This window comes from Xenopus laevis, chromosome 1L (assembly GCF_017654675.1).
Source record: "Xenopus laevis strain J_2021 chromosome 1L, Xenopus_laevis_v10.1, whole genome shotgun sequence".
NCBI classification, from domain to species: Eukaryota; Metazoa; Chordata; class Amphibia; order Anura; family Pipidae; genus Xenopus; species Xenopus laevis.
Genome location: NC_054371.1, coordinates 136943051 through 136959454, shown reverse-complemented (window position 1 = coordinate 136959454; position 16404 = coordinate 136943051). Strand labels below are relative to the sequence as shown.

The window sequence follows — 16404 nt, the reverse complement described above, 5'->3', positions numbered from 1 at the left end:
GGAATCTGCTGTAGCAGCGGTGTGCACTTGCGTCTAAACTTGAGATTATAGACTTCACAAAAAAGCCATTTGACTGAAAGTCAGAATGGCAGTTTTTATTTTGCTTATTGTTTGCATTGCCTTTGGACAAAAAAAATAAAATAATTGGGAGTGCTGCTAGAGGTAAGATACTGCTTGTACTTTGACACACATATGAAATTAAATAAGGCTTACTGGGCACAAAACCTATGTCTCTATTTTGCTACATTTTATTACATTTACACACATATTTATGTGTGTGTGTGAAAATATATGTGTTTGTGTATGTATACAGTTAAGATTACTATGTAATTTCTTTTTATCATAGATTTTATGCATTTTTATGTTGCAGTCAGAAACCTACAACGATGATGTTCAGGCTTCCTGGGATGATTTATCAAATAGTATAATTTCGTCTTACTCAAAAACAAAGTGTCTCATCCCAGAAATGTGCTTTACAGACAAGAAAGGCAAAAAACAACATTCATCTCAAAAAAGCTTCAGTAAAGATGATGAGAGAAGTCAGTTAGTTACCTGTGCAAAGTGTTTTGTCCAGGTTCATTCAAGTAAGTTTATTGTCTCTTTAATTTGTTCTGTGAATCTTTATGATTCATACCATTAAGATGGTTGTTGCTTGGGCCATGTAATTTATCTTTAGGATGGTGCAGGGAGGGTTGCGCCACCTGAAACATTGATGCACAGTTGGTCTCAATAAATGGAGTAAACTTTTCCTATCACTGTACCACCAGTGCAATGATTTGTGGATTGTGAGGTTTGTGTGGCTGCAAACCCTTGTTTGATTGGCGTGGTGCTATAAAGTAATTTTGTGTACTGACACAATTAGAAACAGCAAAACAACAGATGTGTGCTGTCATTTGGCATATATTTGATTTTTCTTTTTTGTGTAAATGTATTTATCAAGCAAAAAAAATAAATAAATAAACGTGAAATGTGTTTCTGAAAATGTCAAGGACACTTGTTATTTTCTCTTTAAGTTTGTCTTATTTCTACTCCATACACCGCTGCGTTTCTTGAAAATCCGGACACCAAAAGGGGCAGAATTCATTAATTAACGGAATTCTCACATTATAGGTTGTTATGGTGTTCCTTCCCATGAAATTCATGATGGATGGATGTGTGCTCGATGTAGAATTGGAGTTTGGACAGCAGTAAGTTGCATCATTTATTTTTAGCTTCTGAGCATGACAGTGTAACAGAGACGAAGCGTGACAGGCAGGAACTAACTGAATACCTAGGATTATTGGTAAGAGAATTTTTTAGAATTAAAACAGATTTTTTCCCCCTTATATAATGCATGGGCTATCAGACTTTTTTCATATGTTCCTGAAGTCTCCTTAATTTTAATGAAATTAATAAAGGACTATTGTTAAGAGTTAGTCCTACTGGTGCTCCATGCTAAAGACGTTTCTTTGAGTTTAACTGCCTTCCGGGGGCTGGTTTGTACGTGGCAGCACAGAGGTAGTGCTTCTGCTTTTGTTTGTTTGAAGCGTACATAATGCAATTGAAATCTGTTTTCAATAAACATGTTCATACACAATTTTAATTATTTGTTGGGGCTATTTATACAGTGTGTAAAACATTATATATATATATATATATATATATATATAGTGAAAAAGGATTGCGGCACTCACAGGGTTTTAGTGAAAAAACAAAAAATGTTTTATTATTAAGCCTCAACGTTTCGATCCCCCACAGGGATCTTCGTCAGGAGCAAAAACAAACAAACTCCTGACGAAGATCGAAACGTTGAGGCTTAATAATAAAACATTTTTTGTTTTTTCCCTAAAACCCTGTGAGTGCTGCAATCCTTTTTTACTGCTTATTTCCAATGCTGGCACCCAGGTATTAATTTTGTCTACGGAGTGCACCATTCCTTTATATATATATATATATATATATATATATATATATATATATATATATATATATATATATATATATATATATATATATATATATATATATACACACACCCACATACACACCCATTGTTTTTTGTTTTTTTTTTATATAAAAATGCACTTCTGTCTTGTACAGCATACATAAACTACACATTGACCAATTAATCATTGTATTCTACAGAGGCCTACCATCACCTGTGGCTTATAGTTGTGTGTGAGGACTCATTTTTTAACAGTACAGAGTTTCTTAAAATGCAAAAGTGCTAGGCCTATTTATTGGTCCCTCAAGCCATTAAAAAAGTCCCTGTGAACATACAGGCCTGAACTTATAATACTAGTGTTTCGATTTGGAATCATACAATTGTATGTATTATTATAAAAAATATTCTTCATGCAAAAAGGCTTTATTTAATTTGCTCAACTGTTTAAATGCTTTCATAGTTATTTGTGCTGATAAAAGCAATATTTGTATGTCCATTGCGATTCCCTGCACTGCTGCTCCTAAGTACATGTATCGTTGAAACAATGTAGTGAGAGTGAGCTCTTCTCCAGCCAAGACAATGGTTTGCATGTTCTGTGATTATAGTACTTGTAAAGTAGGAGTATAACACAATTACGTAAAACATTGTGGGGAAATTGAGTCTTGGCTGCAGCAGACCCATTATTTCAATGATACAAATATTCAGGACCAGCAGCGAAAAAGAATAGCTAGGGACAGACAAGTGTGGTTTCATACTGCATTCAATTGCACTTGTTTTTAATTAACATATTATAAAAAGTTGCTAAAAATGAATATTTCTTTAATTTAGAAAAATGTTATTCAAGCATTTGGCTGGTGTTTTGCTGTAATTTAAAAGCAATACTTTAGGCCCCCATATACATTGAGACTTATATTGCATTATATATCAAGATATTCCTTATAGTTAACATTCATAAGCACACGTACCCTTCCCCTTTGTTTAGGTCCTTTAAGGGGCAGATTTATCAAGGGTCGAATTTTGAAGTGGAAAAAACTTCAAAATTCGACCATTGAATTGGATTACTTCGACTTCAAATGTCGAAGTCAAAGTTTTTTTTTTTTATCGAATTTGGCCGTTTTCGGTTGAACGTTCGATCGTATGATGAAATTCTTTGAATCGAACATTTCATCGATCGATTGAACGATTTCCCTTCGACTTCTAAAGACTTAGCCAAATGTTGGCTATGGGTACTAGGAGGTCCCCATAGGCTAACATAGCAATTCGTCAGGTTTAGGATGGCCAAGTGCCAAAGTCTAACTTTTTTTAAAGAGACAGTACTTTGATTTTCAAAGTGAACTTTTTTACTTCTAATCGAAGTCAAATTTAGGCCTATTCGATGGTCGAAGTACCCAAAAATTAGTTCGAAATTTTTAAATTCGAAAATTCACTTCGACCCTTAGTAAATCTGCCCCCAAGTGTATGCAACAAGGCATTACTTTTCATTTACAGACCAAGAGGCACCTGCCAGGCCTCTCTCCCCAGCTGCCACAACCAGGCTCCCAAGAATTTAATTTCCTCTCCATACCCATAGGCAGAACTGAGCAGTGGAGTTGATGGCCATTATTTATGGCTGCTTCACTTCTGCTCTCTGATCACTCAACATTAGCATGTGCATTGAAAGCCAGCTCATGGTTTGCATGCTCATGGTTTGCAAGGGCAAAAGTTTGTTGCTTTGTGTTGAGGTCCGATAATTTGTTAAAGCCATTATCATACTGCACAAATATGAATAATCCACAAAAAATCTCTATGTGCTGTAGAAGTTTGCACATTTATTTCCTTCAGTCATTTTCTCCATCGCAATGGTCATATTAAAGAGTTAATCAAGTCTTGATGCAAGGGAAAATTATAGTATGGGGATCTATTAACAGCTCAAGAGTTTCAGCTTTCTACATTTTTTAGCTGTATTCAGCAGTCGAGTGTTAATTCTCAGCAGGCTGGATGACATCATGTCTGTGGCCAGACTTCTGGAAGCAGACAAATCTACAACTTTTAATGCTAACATCCCTGGAAATGAGAATAAAAGGCATTAGTTTGTCTCGGGCTTTACTAATTAACCCTAAACGGCAAACAGCAGGTATGACTGGCACAACAGCAGAAGTATCTTATTTTTTAAAAAATTAAAAAATTCTTTATTTGCAATAGGAGCGATATTTCATATTTCAACATAATTACAGATCACTGTACATTATGTTGGTTACGGCCATATCGGTTAGTAAATTCATGGTAGATTTTTTCAGATACAGAGAAGTCCACTTCACATGTGATGCTCTTTGAAAAACTGGTTAATTTCAAGAGTATTACTTGTTCTTAACTGATGTGTTCTAAAGTGCCTCGTCATATTCACTAAAATGTATTATATTCGATTAGAACCTTTTGAAATGATATGATGCAAAAGGCAAGTTGTATGTAGAAATATATGGGAAGTAGAATTAATTTTAGATAACTTTCTGTCACCACTTTGATATATATATGGATTATCAAAACTCCTACACACTTATATACCATTATTATTAGGGTTGTTAAAGAAAATCACAATGTAGCTCCACTGCAAAATATTTGATTAAAATGTCTTGTATGAACAACCAAAGTGATAGTGGATAAAACTAGAGGTACATTTTGCTGAAAGTTAAAAAGACCGCTTAACTCTCTGTTGTTTAAGGGGTAGTTTATTTTTGTTACGGTTATAGAATCTGCCTTCCTAAGCAACTTGTCAATTGGTCTTCATTTTGTATAGTTTTTGAATTATCTGCTGAGTTCTTCTGACCCTTTCCATTTTGCTGTCCCCAGGAACCAAAAGAAACTTTGCTCTGTGAGCTAAGGTTTTGTTATTTTGTATTACTTGCCTTAATATTCTGGTACTCTCCTATTCAGATACCAGTCTCTCTGTCAGGCCAGTCCCTGGTTACTAAGTTACTAAGTTAGTTTGGGCCCTAACAAGTAGATAAAGTAGATAGCTGCTAAAATTCCAGACTGGATAGCTGCTGATTGCTGAACAGTGAAAGCATTAATAAAAACAAAAAAAAAACAAAAACAAATAATAAAAAGCATAGACTTATTGGAATGTGTCCCAGAATAACACTCTGCATAATATTTTATTATAATGTTAATATTTGTGAGAAGGGAAAATACACAATCGGCTAACTATAATTTTGCTAGGCCATAGCTTTCTATTATCTTAATGTTGCTACTGTGTCCCAGCAACAATCATTCTGTCCTGGCCACTTTCCTTTTACAGAAGACATAGCTCCCAAAATATTTGGTTACTGGGCTATCTAGTATTTTACACATTAATATAAGCATGCTAGGAATTGAATTATTTAAGAACCATATGGGGGCAAATTCACTAAAGCGCGAAGCGCCGAACGCTAGTGTTAATTCGCTAGCGTTGGCCATTTTCGCTACGGCGCAAATTCACTAACGAACGCTGGCGTAGTTTCGCTAGTGTTACTTCGCAACTTTAAGCCAGACGAATCTTCGCTAGCGACGAAACTACGCAAATTCACTAACTTGCGCAATGTAGCGAACGCTACCTTTTACGCTAGACTTCCTTCGCCACCTCAGACCTGGCGAAGCGCAATAGAGTAGATAGGGATTGTTTCAAAAAAAGTCAACATTTTTTCTAAGTCCCAAAAAACGCTGGCGTGTTTTCTACATGACGGGTGATAGGCTGAAAAAGATCGAAAATTTTTTGGGGCTCCCCTTCCTCCCCCCTACATTTCCTGACTCATGGCAACTTACCTAGACAGTGGGCACATGTGTAGGGCAAAATAAAATTTTTATTTGCAGATTTGAAGGTTTTCTAGGCATTTGTAGTGCAGATACGTGTTCCTCCATTGAAATTTGAATTTCGCGCCGTATGCAAATTAGCCTTCGCTAGCGCAACTTCGCTTTATATAGCGAAACAACGCTAGCGCAACTCCGCAACCTTACGCTACCCCTGTGCGCAACTTCGGATTTTAGTGAATTTGCGAACCGCTGGCGAAACTACGCCTGGCGAAGTGCGGCGAAGTGCGGTGAAGTTGCGCCTGGCGCAACTTCGCATCTTAGTGAATTTGCCCCCATGTCTTTGTGGAAGCACCTACTTTCTATATACAGGTATGGGACCCTTTATCCAGAACTCTTGAGACCTGGGGTTTTCCGGATAAGGGATCTTTCCGTTATTTGGAACTTCATACCTTAAGGACTATAAAATCATAAAAAACAAAACAAAAAAAACATTAAATAAACCCAATAGACTGGCTTTGCCTCCAATAAGGATTTATTATATCTTATTTGGGATCAAGTATAAGGTTCTGTTTTTTTATTAGAGAGAAAAAATAAGTAGGTTATAAAAATCTGTATTATTTGGATAACGTGGAGTCTATGGGAGATGGGCTTCTTGTAATTCTGAACAGGTTTCCGGATAACGGATGCAATACCTGTACAAAATATCCCCTATTTACATGTTTCCTGTATTTGCCAGTTGCCTGTATAATATGCCATTACAGCATTATATTGCCTCCTGCATGGTATCTTGGCATAGAGAGAAAGGAAAATGCATTATTATGGGCTGTCCAATGTCATTTGTGAGCTCACTTACATAGGGAAACTGATTCTATTGGATATCAAATAAATGTGCAGAATTTGTAATATTTTTTTTAAATACTCAGAGAATTGTTCTTATTGGAATTCTTTTAACTGATGTTTTGTAGAAGAACCATTAGAAAACAATTTTATCGCACTTAAAATAATGAACAGAGAAAATTTGCTATTCAGTGCAAAGCATGCTGATGGCATACTGCACTTGTGATTATTCATGTGTTAATCATTCATTTGCCTTTTTTCCTTTAGGAATGCTGCCTTTGCAACTTGAGAGGAGGTGCATTAAAGCAAACAACTGATGATAAGTAAGTCTTATTCTGCCATGTTTAGTTTTGTGGACTTCATCACAATCTCACAAAAATATTAGTGTGGAGAGCATAATTTCCCCACTCTCTCAACCCAACTGTGTGTAATTGTGACAGGGACCCTAGGTTGTAAGCTCCTCTGGAGCAGGTGTATTGGTGCTATATAAATAACAATGACAATGATGATAAATAGAAGCTTTGTCTACAGTTTGGTCTTCATATGATCTCTTGGCATGTATTTCTGTCTATACTGGTTCCTGTAACTTGAACTGATGCATGTGCATCCATGAAACCACATATTTTATGTACTTGTTTATTTCTGTAGCACTATTGAAACTTATTTCCAGTGTTATTGGACTGTTTTTTTCTCTTTTCTACATTCTAGCATTTCTATGCTTCTAAATGTTTAGTACACATATAAAACAACTTGGGAAGCTAATGCTTTTCAAATGCCGCAATACCCTGTTCAGACTTTTCTAAAGGAGCATATATTGTTTACTTGCAAAATGCACATTTCTTTTGTGATGTGCTATGTCAGGCACTTATTTGAGCTAATGAAACTCCTTTGTCAATGTCTGCAGGAACCTTATCATACCCTAGCGTATTTTCTTCATTAGTCCTAAACGAACCTCACGATTACTTAATCTTTTTGGTTTTGTCAAAGAACCATAAAATTGTGGCAAATAATGAATGTGTAAGGTTTTCGCTTTTGAGAGAAAAAAAATCACCTCTCTGTTTTAGAGAGTATATTCGATTTCTGGTTTTGACCTTTAAACGTACATACATGGGTAATAGTTATGGTTAAAGAGGCAAAAATTTATTTTCTATGGGAAATGGCCTTTACGTAATTCTGAACTTTCTGCATAGCAAGTTTCCAGAACCATACCAATAGTATAACAATTGTTATGGGTTACGTTCAGAGAAATAGCTGTGCTAGACCAAGCATTATAGTTGCTCTGTTGGAATGGGCTTATTACGGATCATTAGTGTAAGAATTTAATAACAACAAAATGATGGTGAGAGTCAGGAACACCAACCAACTGCAATTGGACCAGGACTACATCAGCATGCCTATGTAGTTCTAAATCAGTGGATTTTTCAAACTTTTCCTATAAATATCTGTTTGATATTCCCTCCAGAGTTCTCCTACACAGGCCAATAAGATGCCTGCTTGTTCTGGGAGGGCTGAGTGGCAGCATTTACTGTCTTAAAAAGTGTATCAATGTTAATTTAGGGCTATTATAAATACCTACCCCTATTTTCAGGCAGTGCTAGTGTGTCATGTATTGTCACCTGTTCTTTGGCAAACAGCCTCTGCATTATGCCACAAGTTGTTGCAACACACTGTTTGTCACTAATGGCATCTACCCACTTGATTTCAGAAATGATTTTCACAGCTGATACTTTTTTTTTTAACCTATTCAGCAGAGACAAACTTGTCACAAATGAGGTATCTTGCCAAAAAGTAATTGGAGAGTAAAGCAGTCGGACATGAGCATGAGACTATAGCCCCAGCACTAATTAATATTTGTGTGTGGTTTCTCATTCTTTCCATGATTAAGCCTCCCCAAACCTGCCTGAATAAAAGTGAAAAGATAAACCCATATAAAAACCATCAGCCTGTTGCCTCAGCTTTGCTGATGCCTGATCTTCCAGAGTGAGGAGGCGGGGCTTGCTCTTCGTGGGAGCAGGCAAAGTTAGAAGCTCCTAATGGCAGCCATGATTTGATTCAGAAATCATGTTCCTTTGGATCAATTCTCTTCCCAGATGTGTAGGTAGTCTGTGTGTGCTCCCAATAAATCTCCACACCAAGGCTCCCTCGAAACATTGCCCTACTTTTGAGATTGCTGTCTCTTTCAGCTGCCTTTTTCAGAAAATTTGGGTAACAAGTCAATTGTGCGATTACTTTACACGACGTCAAACCTAGTGTAACCCATTAAATCTGTGGGACAAATATAAATAGCAGTGTGTGCAAAGTTAATTGCATTTAAGTGGTGATGTTTGGTGTATTTCGGTGCATTTTTTTCCCCCACACAACTTTTGCACCTATATTGATGGAAACCTGATCATTAATGAACATTCCTGGCTGGGCCATGTAACATAGCATCACTTATATCTAATACAGATATATCTTTGCATTTGTAGGTGGGCACATGTAATATGTGCTATTGCTGTTCCAGAAGTCAAATTTCTAAATCTGACAGAAAGATCTGAAATAGATACCTCTACGATTCCACTTGAAAGGTTAAAACTGGTAAGTATGGAAATGAATTCCTGTTGAGGATTAAAAAAACTAACCTGTTTGATAAACTGGAATGTGAGTCAATATAAAAAGATGTATATAAGATTGCTTTGTGGCTCATACATGTGCAATTTGATGTGAATTTGTTTTGGTAGCAGCAATTACTATTCCTTCAGATAAAAATCCATTCCCACATGTAAATAGTTTTACAATAAATATTTTAATAAATATTTTAGAAATAGAAAGTAACGGTACAAATATATCCTTTATTTTTTTGAATCTGTGAGACTGTGCTTTTTTCACACATCTTATGTAAATGGGAACTTCCATATTGTCTGTTTTATAAAACAGAAATAGTAAAAAAAAAACTCAATGACAGTAAATAGGTGACACAGTTCTAAGGAAGCCTTAAGGTCCCCATAGATGCATTTTTCTTTGATGAACACCCCATTTAAGTGTAATCCAATCAATCTGTCAAATTATCATGAGGTTAGTGGGAATCAAACGATTGTTCATCTAACGATTTTTCGTCCGACATCGGTCAAAAATTGATCGGGCAGGTTGGAAAAATTTCATTGGTCGCAGTGAAATCTATCTATTGTCCAATTGTTTGCAGGGCCAAGCAGACAGCTACCCTCCGTTTTCCTTCAACTAGACAAAATCGCTTGAAATGGTCTTTTTAGCTGATGGATAAATTGTACATTTAAATGATCTTTTCAAGATAAGCTTGTTCTAACGATAATGAAAAGATCTTATAAAAATCTGTGCATCTATGGCCAGCTAGTTAGGCTTATGCTTTGTTTTATGATTTGTTTTCTCACAGCATAATGTGGTAGTTTAGCCATTTTGCACCCTGGTTCACTCATTGTTTATATGCTGCACAAGTCAGGAGCAAGGATTTTTTAGACTGATCGACCTGAGCATCTGGACTGCAACTTATTTTTAAGGCTACGGCGACACTGGCTGATATTCAATCCCTACGCTTTGATTAGCATACGATGCTGGGAAATTGAAGCTTTGAGGCAATTTTAAGGTATTTCACCAAAACCGCCAATTTTGGGAAATCCTTTCGACTAGTTTGGAGCAGAAAGGCATGGGTACCGATTTTAGATTCAGTAGAATGTGTACTTTCCAAAAATATATGGCTTTGGGGGGTAAATATATTTTCATGTGTGTTTACCCCACAAAAAAATGCAGTCAGTATGTTTTTTTCATCAGCTGAAGTGACCCACAGGACTATTTTTATGTGCCTACTTCATTTTGTAGCCTCTAAATGCCAGTTACTTTGGTAAACTTATGCACAATGGCCATCAAACTGTTTGGAGGACCATAGGCAATCATATTTAGGGTGCTTTTTCTTGGTGTGTAATGATACATGGGCGATACAATGCTGGAAAGTTGAAGCTTTGAGGCAATTTTCAGATATTTCACCAAATCGCCAATTTTGGGAAAGCCTTGCGACTCAGTAGTTTGGAGCAGAAAGGCATGGGTACCCATCTTAGTTTCAGTAGAATGTGTGCTTTCCAAAAATATATGGTTTGGGGGGGTTATACATATTTTTTATTGTTCTGGGTGTATACTGGTAAGTTCATTTGGAAGTCTAATCCAATAACTAGAAAACAGTGCCTAGCATTTTAGTAAATGAGGTAGAATGTGACTGCAGTTGGACAGTGGCAATGTAGCCTGTAACCCTGTCATAAATAACCCTTTATGCTTTAAGGGGCAAGCAGAATGGTAGCTCTAATTCATGTTTACATTCGGAAATGTTCAGAGAAGTAATACAAATTGCATCTTCTTATTTTTCATGTATCTTCTCCTAGACAGTAAAATATGAACTAGTTATAAGTAAGATATATTTTTCTCTTTAATTATACTGAGGAACACAACTTAGTTTTTTTCATTTTATATGCTTTAGACTGGAAGAAAAGTGTAAAGGCCTATAAACATTGTAAAGGTATGTTGTGAACTACATTTAGTGCTGGCAGGTATTTATTAAGATATTTATATTCTTTTACAACAGATTCAGGGCAAGGTAAATTTCCTTCTTTAAATCAAATTGAAAGCTTAAGTGGTTTTACCTCTGTGTCCTATCCAATTTATGAGCAAAGGTTGTAGTTACCATTTAAAAGGTCTCTTTTCCGTGGCAATAAAATTACAGTTTCTGCTTTTCAGCTTGTGCAACAGTAATGAAGTTTTCATGTAAATATTCTAGGCACCAGATCTTAAACTTACATGGGGAAAACTGTATATGGTGGGCTCCGTTAGAAAAAAGACACAATTACACAGACCATAATAGTGGTGTGTTAAGCCAAAGCTGCAATTGTGGGTGTGTGAAAAAAACTGAAAACAACATGAAATGTGTTGTACTGAAGTACTGAAAAGAGAGAGAGAAAAAGAAAAAAATATATGTATATACACTCTTTATCAAATCATCTGTCTCTATTCATAAAGAACACTCTTTTAGACATAAAGCATGAGCAATTAAACTTAACCTGAAAGATTCACTTCAATTTACTACACTGCAGCCTGAGGAACTCTGATTAATTTAGCTGTGATAGAAGAAGAGAGAAATACTCTGACTGAAAAAGAACAAACAAATGATATTTAGCATTATGGCACAAGGGTATTTGCGATTCCATCTTTCCATGCACTAATGACAGCACGTTTCCCTGCCAACAGTCAAGAGAAGTTTTTACTTTTTAAATAATTAAAGTGGAACTCTACAAAAACATAACTTAAGCTTTTTCAGAAGTAAGCATAATTTCAAGCAATTTTTCAATATACATCAATGAAAAAATATGCATACTTTTCATGATTTTTAATGTTTTGAAACAGTTTTCTAAGCCTAGCCCCCTGCTATCCTGCTGATCTGTCTGACTACTTTGCTGAGCTGGTATCAGCAGCCAGCTGTCCTCCGCTTGCATCCTCCAAATCCCACAATTACTTGCACACGTGATTTCAATAAGGAAAGGAACATCACAGTGAACTGCATTGTGGGTTATGTAGTTCCTGCATGCTGTCTGTAAGCTGTGGAAAAGTTGTTACAATTTGTAACATCTGTGTTTTATTCCCTCATTCCCTGCCAGGATTTTGAATGATGCAGAAATAGAACTGTTAAACAGCTACATTTCAGCATAGAAAATAACATTTATTCATACTTTTTGAAGAAACAGGTAACTGTTATACTGGGTATATTAGGGGTTTCTCTGTTATGTGGGCCTCTTTATCAAATTTTGGTTTGGAAGCCGGCATTCCACTTTAATTCACTTAGTTCTGTATGATAAAGTATAGGTTCCAGCAGAACATATGCTTAATGTACCCCTGAAGTTGCAGACCCATTTCAGATAATAATGGACACTGAACTCTACTATGAACATAAAGATGTTAGCACGATAAAGGCATGTATTCCCCCATACTAATTGTTTGTTGCTTATTGAAATATCACTGGTTACAAAGTCACAAGAATGATTACTTGCTGTATTATCAGACCTTTACCCCACTGTCCATGCATTTATTTAAGCAAGAGATAAATATATGGGAAGGCTGTTTAAATCCATAGTACAAATCTTTTACTATGTCATCATGTATAATAACATTCACAGTGTCTGGCAAACCTTTATTTCTGGCTCTATATATAAAAAGCAATAGAAAAGATTGGGGTGAAAATTCATCTTTCAGCAAGTTCTACAATGGTTCATTCTAATCCCTGATCTCAGTCCAACTGAGAATCTGTTTTATTTAAAACTGAGGTGTACAAGTCTTATGTCTGCTAAAAACAATGGGACAAAACCACTTCCAAACAGTGTGCAAAGCTGATATTACTACAAAAGGTGGCTCTATAAAAATAAAAGTATACTTATTCAAAAATTGTATTTCATTTTATTTTTCTTAATCTTTTTTTCTAATATCAAACAATGTCAAATTGAAAAAAATAGTTTTGAGTTTCAATACTTTAACACATATTGCAGAACAGTAGTGCAGACTTTATTATTGCATAAGAATGCATAAAAAAAGTCCTTTTTACTTGGAGGTGCCAAAAGTGATTGCATATACTTAACTGACACCACAGGCCAGTGCACCCATCAGGAGAAAACTGCACCGGCCCGGGATTTTTCCAGCGATCATTTTCCTGCTTTTTCTTCTTCAAATTTCCCAGGGCAGCCACATGCACAGTAGAACAAAATAGCCGGCTATTTTGTTAATGCTAGGCTTTTTACTGTAGTGCACATGTGCATCCCTGAGAAAAAAGAAGAAGCTGGAAGACAACCCCCCAGTGGTGCACTGAATCCATTATGTTGGATTCAACTGAATCCCCGAATCCTTTGTGGAAGATTCAGATGGATACTGAACCGAACCCTAATTTGCATATGCAAATTAGGAACAGGAAGGGCTAAAAAACCAGTGCACGATTAAACATGTTTTTCACTTCCTTGTTTTGTGACAAAAAGTCACATGATTTTAAGGATTCTGATTTTGTTTGGCCAGGCACAAGGATTTGGCCAATCCTGCTGAAAATGGCTGAATCCTGGCCGAATACTGAACCTAATCCTGGATATGGTGTATCTCTATTAAGTTCCAAGCTGAATACATATTTTCAGTAGACTTTAAACATCTTCTTTGTTGGGTATTCTATTTGTTTTCAGCGTGATATATTCTTTCTGAATATAGTTTTCAAAGGGGTGTTTGATGTATTAAGTAGTACATTTGCTTGGTATAAATGGAGATGTATGTGTAAGCCATGGTAAAAATTAGGAAAGACTATTTTATTATACTTGTCCCATAGTCTTTATCAGTTTGGTAAATTATTTGCACAAATATAGATCGATTTAAATGATGTACAAATTATATAAATATTAAATAAATATATATATATATATATATATATATATATATATATATATATATAATTTATGTGCATAAAATGGGCTTTTATACCTTTGACAAGAGCCAAGATGATGGAGCCATTACAATTCCATTAATAGATGTAAAATACATGATGTAATCTAATAAATAAAGTCTAGCTGAAGGGGACATATCAGGTAGACACTGTAGACACAAAGTTTTTCTTGTTGCTTTCAGCATTTAACTGCCTAAGCATTATGAATTGACTCTATTTGAGTGAACAATCACTGCAGCGTTCTTGCAAAAATGTGTACATGAAGCTCTTTTGTTACTTTATCGTCAGAGCTTCTTGTTATTTTTATGTTTGAAAATCCCATTTCTCTGTCAAAATAGAGGGAGAAAATGAGTTTGAAAATAGATGAAGCTGCCCTCAGGCTTTCAATGACCTCAGATTTTGTATTTGACAAGTGAACTGAACATAAGCACCAGTACACTCTGTGTGACAAGCATTATTTTGAAAATGCATTTACACTACAATGATGACTGATCCATAAGCTTTTCAGATTTCATCCAGGGCCACAGCAGTTTTGCTTGAAGCCTGTGCACTTTAGCTCTGCACCTAGAGGGAAATAATAGTAAGGTTGAAAGCTGGAGACTATGATTTGCAATGTCTTATCAGTACTGAAATTCCTATGATTTTATTGCATTTTTATGATGAAAAAATAGGTGTAGTCATACCTTTTATATTAACTGTACATTTTAGGGAAATTGAATTATGTTCAAATATATGTTGTGGGTCTGAAAATGTACTTGAAAGAGTTTATACAGCACAACCATTAGTTTAAAGGGATACTTTCATAGAATTTTTTTTTCAAAACGCATCAGTTAGTGCTGCTCCAGCAGCCTGCACTAAAATTGTTTCTTAAAAGAGCAACCAGAATTTTTATATTTAATTTTGAAATGTGACATGGGGCTAGATATATTGTCCGTTTCCCAGCTGCCCCCAGTCATGTGACTTGTGTTCTACTAATCTTCAGTCACCCCTTACTGCTGTACTGCAAGTTGGAGTGAGATCACCCCCTCCCTTCCCCTCCCAGCAGCCTAATAACAGAACAGTGGGAAGGTAACCACATAGCTCCCTAACACAAGATAACAGCTGCCTGGTAGATTAAGACCATGATCCCTAACCAGTAGCTCATGAGCAACATGTTGCTATCCAACCCCTTGGATTTTGCTCCCAGTGGCCTCAAAGCAGGCTGACAATCCATATAGGGGCAACCAAATGGCCAATCACAGCACTTATTTGGCACCCCAAGAACATGTTTCATACTTGTGTTGCTCCTAGACTCCTTTTACTTCTGAATGTTGCTCACAGGTTCAAAAGGTTGGGGATCCCTGATCTAAGAACAGCACTCAATAGTAAAATCCAGGTCCCACTGTGACACATTCAGTTACATTGAGTAGGATAAACCATACCCTGCCAGAAAGCAGTTCCATCCTAAAGTGCTGGCTCTTTCTGAAAGCACATGACCAGGCAAAATGACCTGAGATGGCTGCCTACACACCAATATTATAACTAAAAAAATATACTTTCTGGTTCAGGAATGAAATTTTATATTGTTGAGTGAGTTATTTGCAGTGTAAACAATGTAATTTAGAAATAAAAACTACATCATAAAAATCATGACAGAATCCCAAGAGGAATGAGATTTATACCAGATAAAGACAAGGGTAAAAGGAAAGTCCCAATGATCCCAAATTCTGGAGAGACTTTTTCTTCTTTCTACCCCTTCTCTGTTAGTGGTTCCTCAAAAAACCCATCTTTTATTTTGTTGACACCCCGAAATATACCTTTGCAGCAATTGTTTGATTGTTGATGCAGTGGCAAACAACTTTTCCCTGTAAATCATTTTTTTAATGCAAATCTATTTGGGCGTCATTAAAAGGCACAAAGTAAAAGACACAGCTACAATTCCGTGTATTTCCACTATATTCCCTTTTTTCTGTCAGTGATCTGAAAATCCCCTTGAACTGCATGATCGTTCTAAAACAAAATGGCAGTTATATAAATAAACTCTTTTGAGTACATAAATTGTACTAAAGGGTATTTCATGTGAGTATTTATTTTTTAAATAGGACTTTACCTGGAAAAAAATATTTTGTATAAAAATGGTGATATTTTCTCATTGTAAGGTCTTAGCAGCACAAGAAATCCCAGGGGCACGAAAATGTTATGGTAGTGATTGATAATTCAGTCTGTTAACAGGAATGGGCTTTGGGGCCAGAGCAATGGCGATATAGAAACATAAAGGGAATGAATCGAGAGTTCTCTTTAAAGAGAAATGGGCTTCTTGCTTCCCTTGCAAATGTATTACAGTGTAGCCAAATAATAATTTTGCTGTGTTCTATGTAAGTGAACAATATTTTAATACAATCAACAGCACATTGCATTCTTGCAGAATCCAGGTTAA

At 35.9% G+C, this 16404-nt stretch overlaps 1 protein-coding gene across 2 annotated transcripts in view; it reads left to right on the top strand.

Moving 5' to 3' along the window:
• The window catches only part of kdm4c.L (lysine (K)-specific demethylase 4C L homeolog), a 121954-nt gene that overhangs the window by 85500 nt on the left and 20050 nt on the right, over positions 1–16404 (top strand). For both annotated transcript variants that reach the window (XM_018258140.2, XM_018258113.2), the window contains exons 14-17: positions 371–584; positions 1111–1187; positions 6794–6849; positions 8995–9103. In XM_018258140.2, the coding sequence (XP_018113629.1) occupies positions 371–584; positions 1111–1187; positions 6794–6849; positions 8995–9103 (456 nt within the window). The remainder of the gene's footprint in view (positions 1–370; positions 585–1110; positions 1188–6793; positions 6850–8994; positions 9104–16404) is intronic.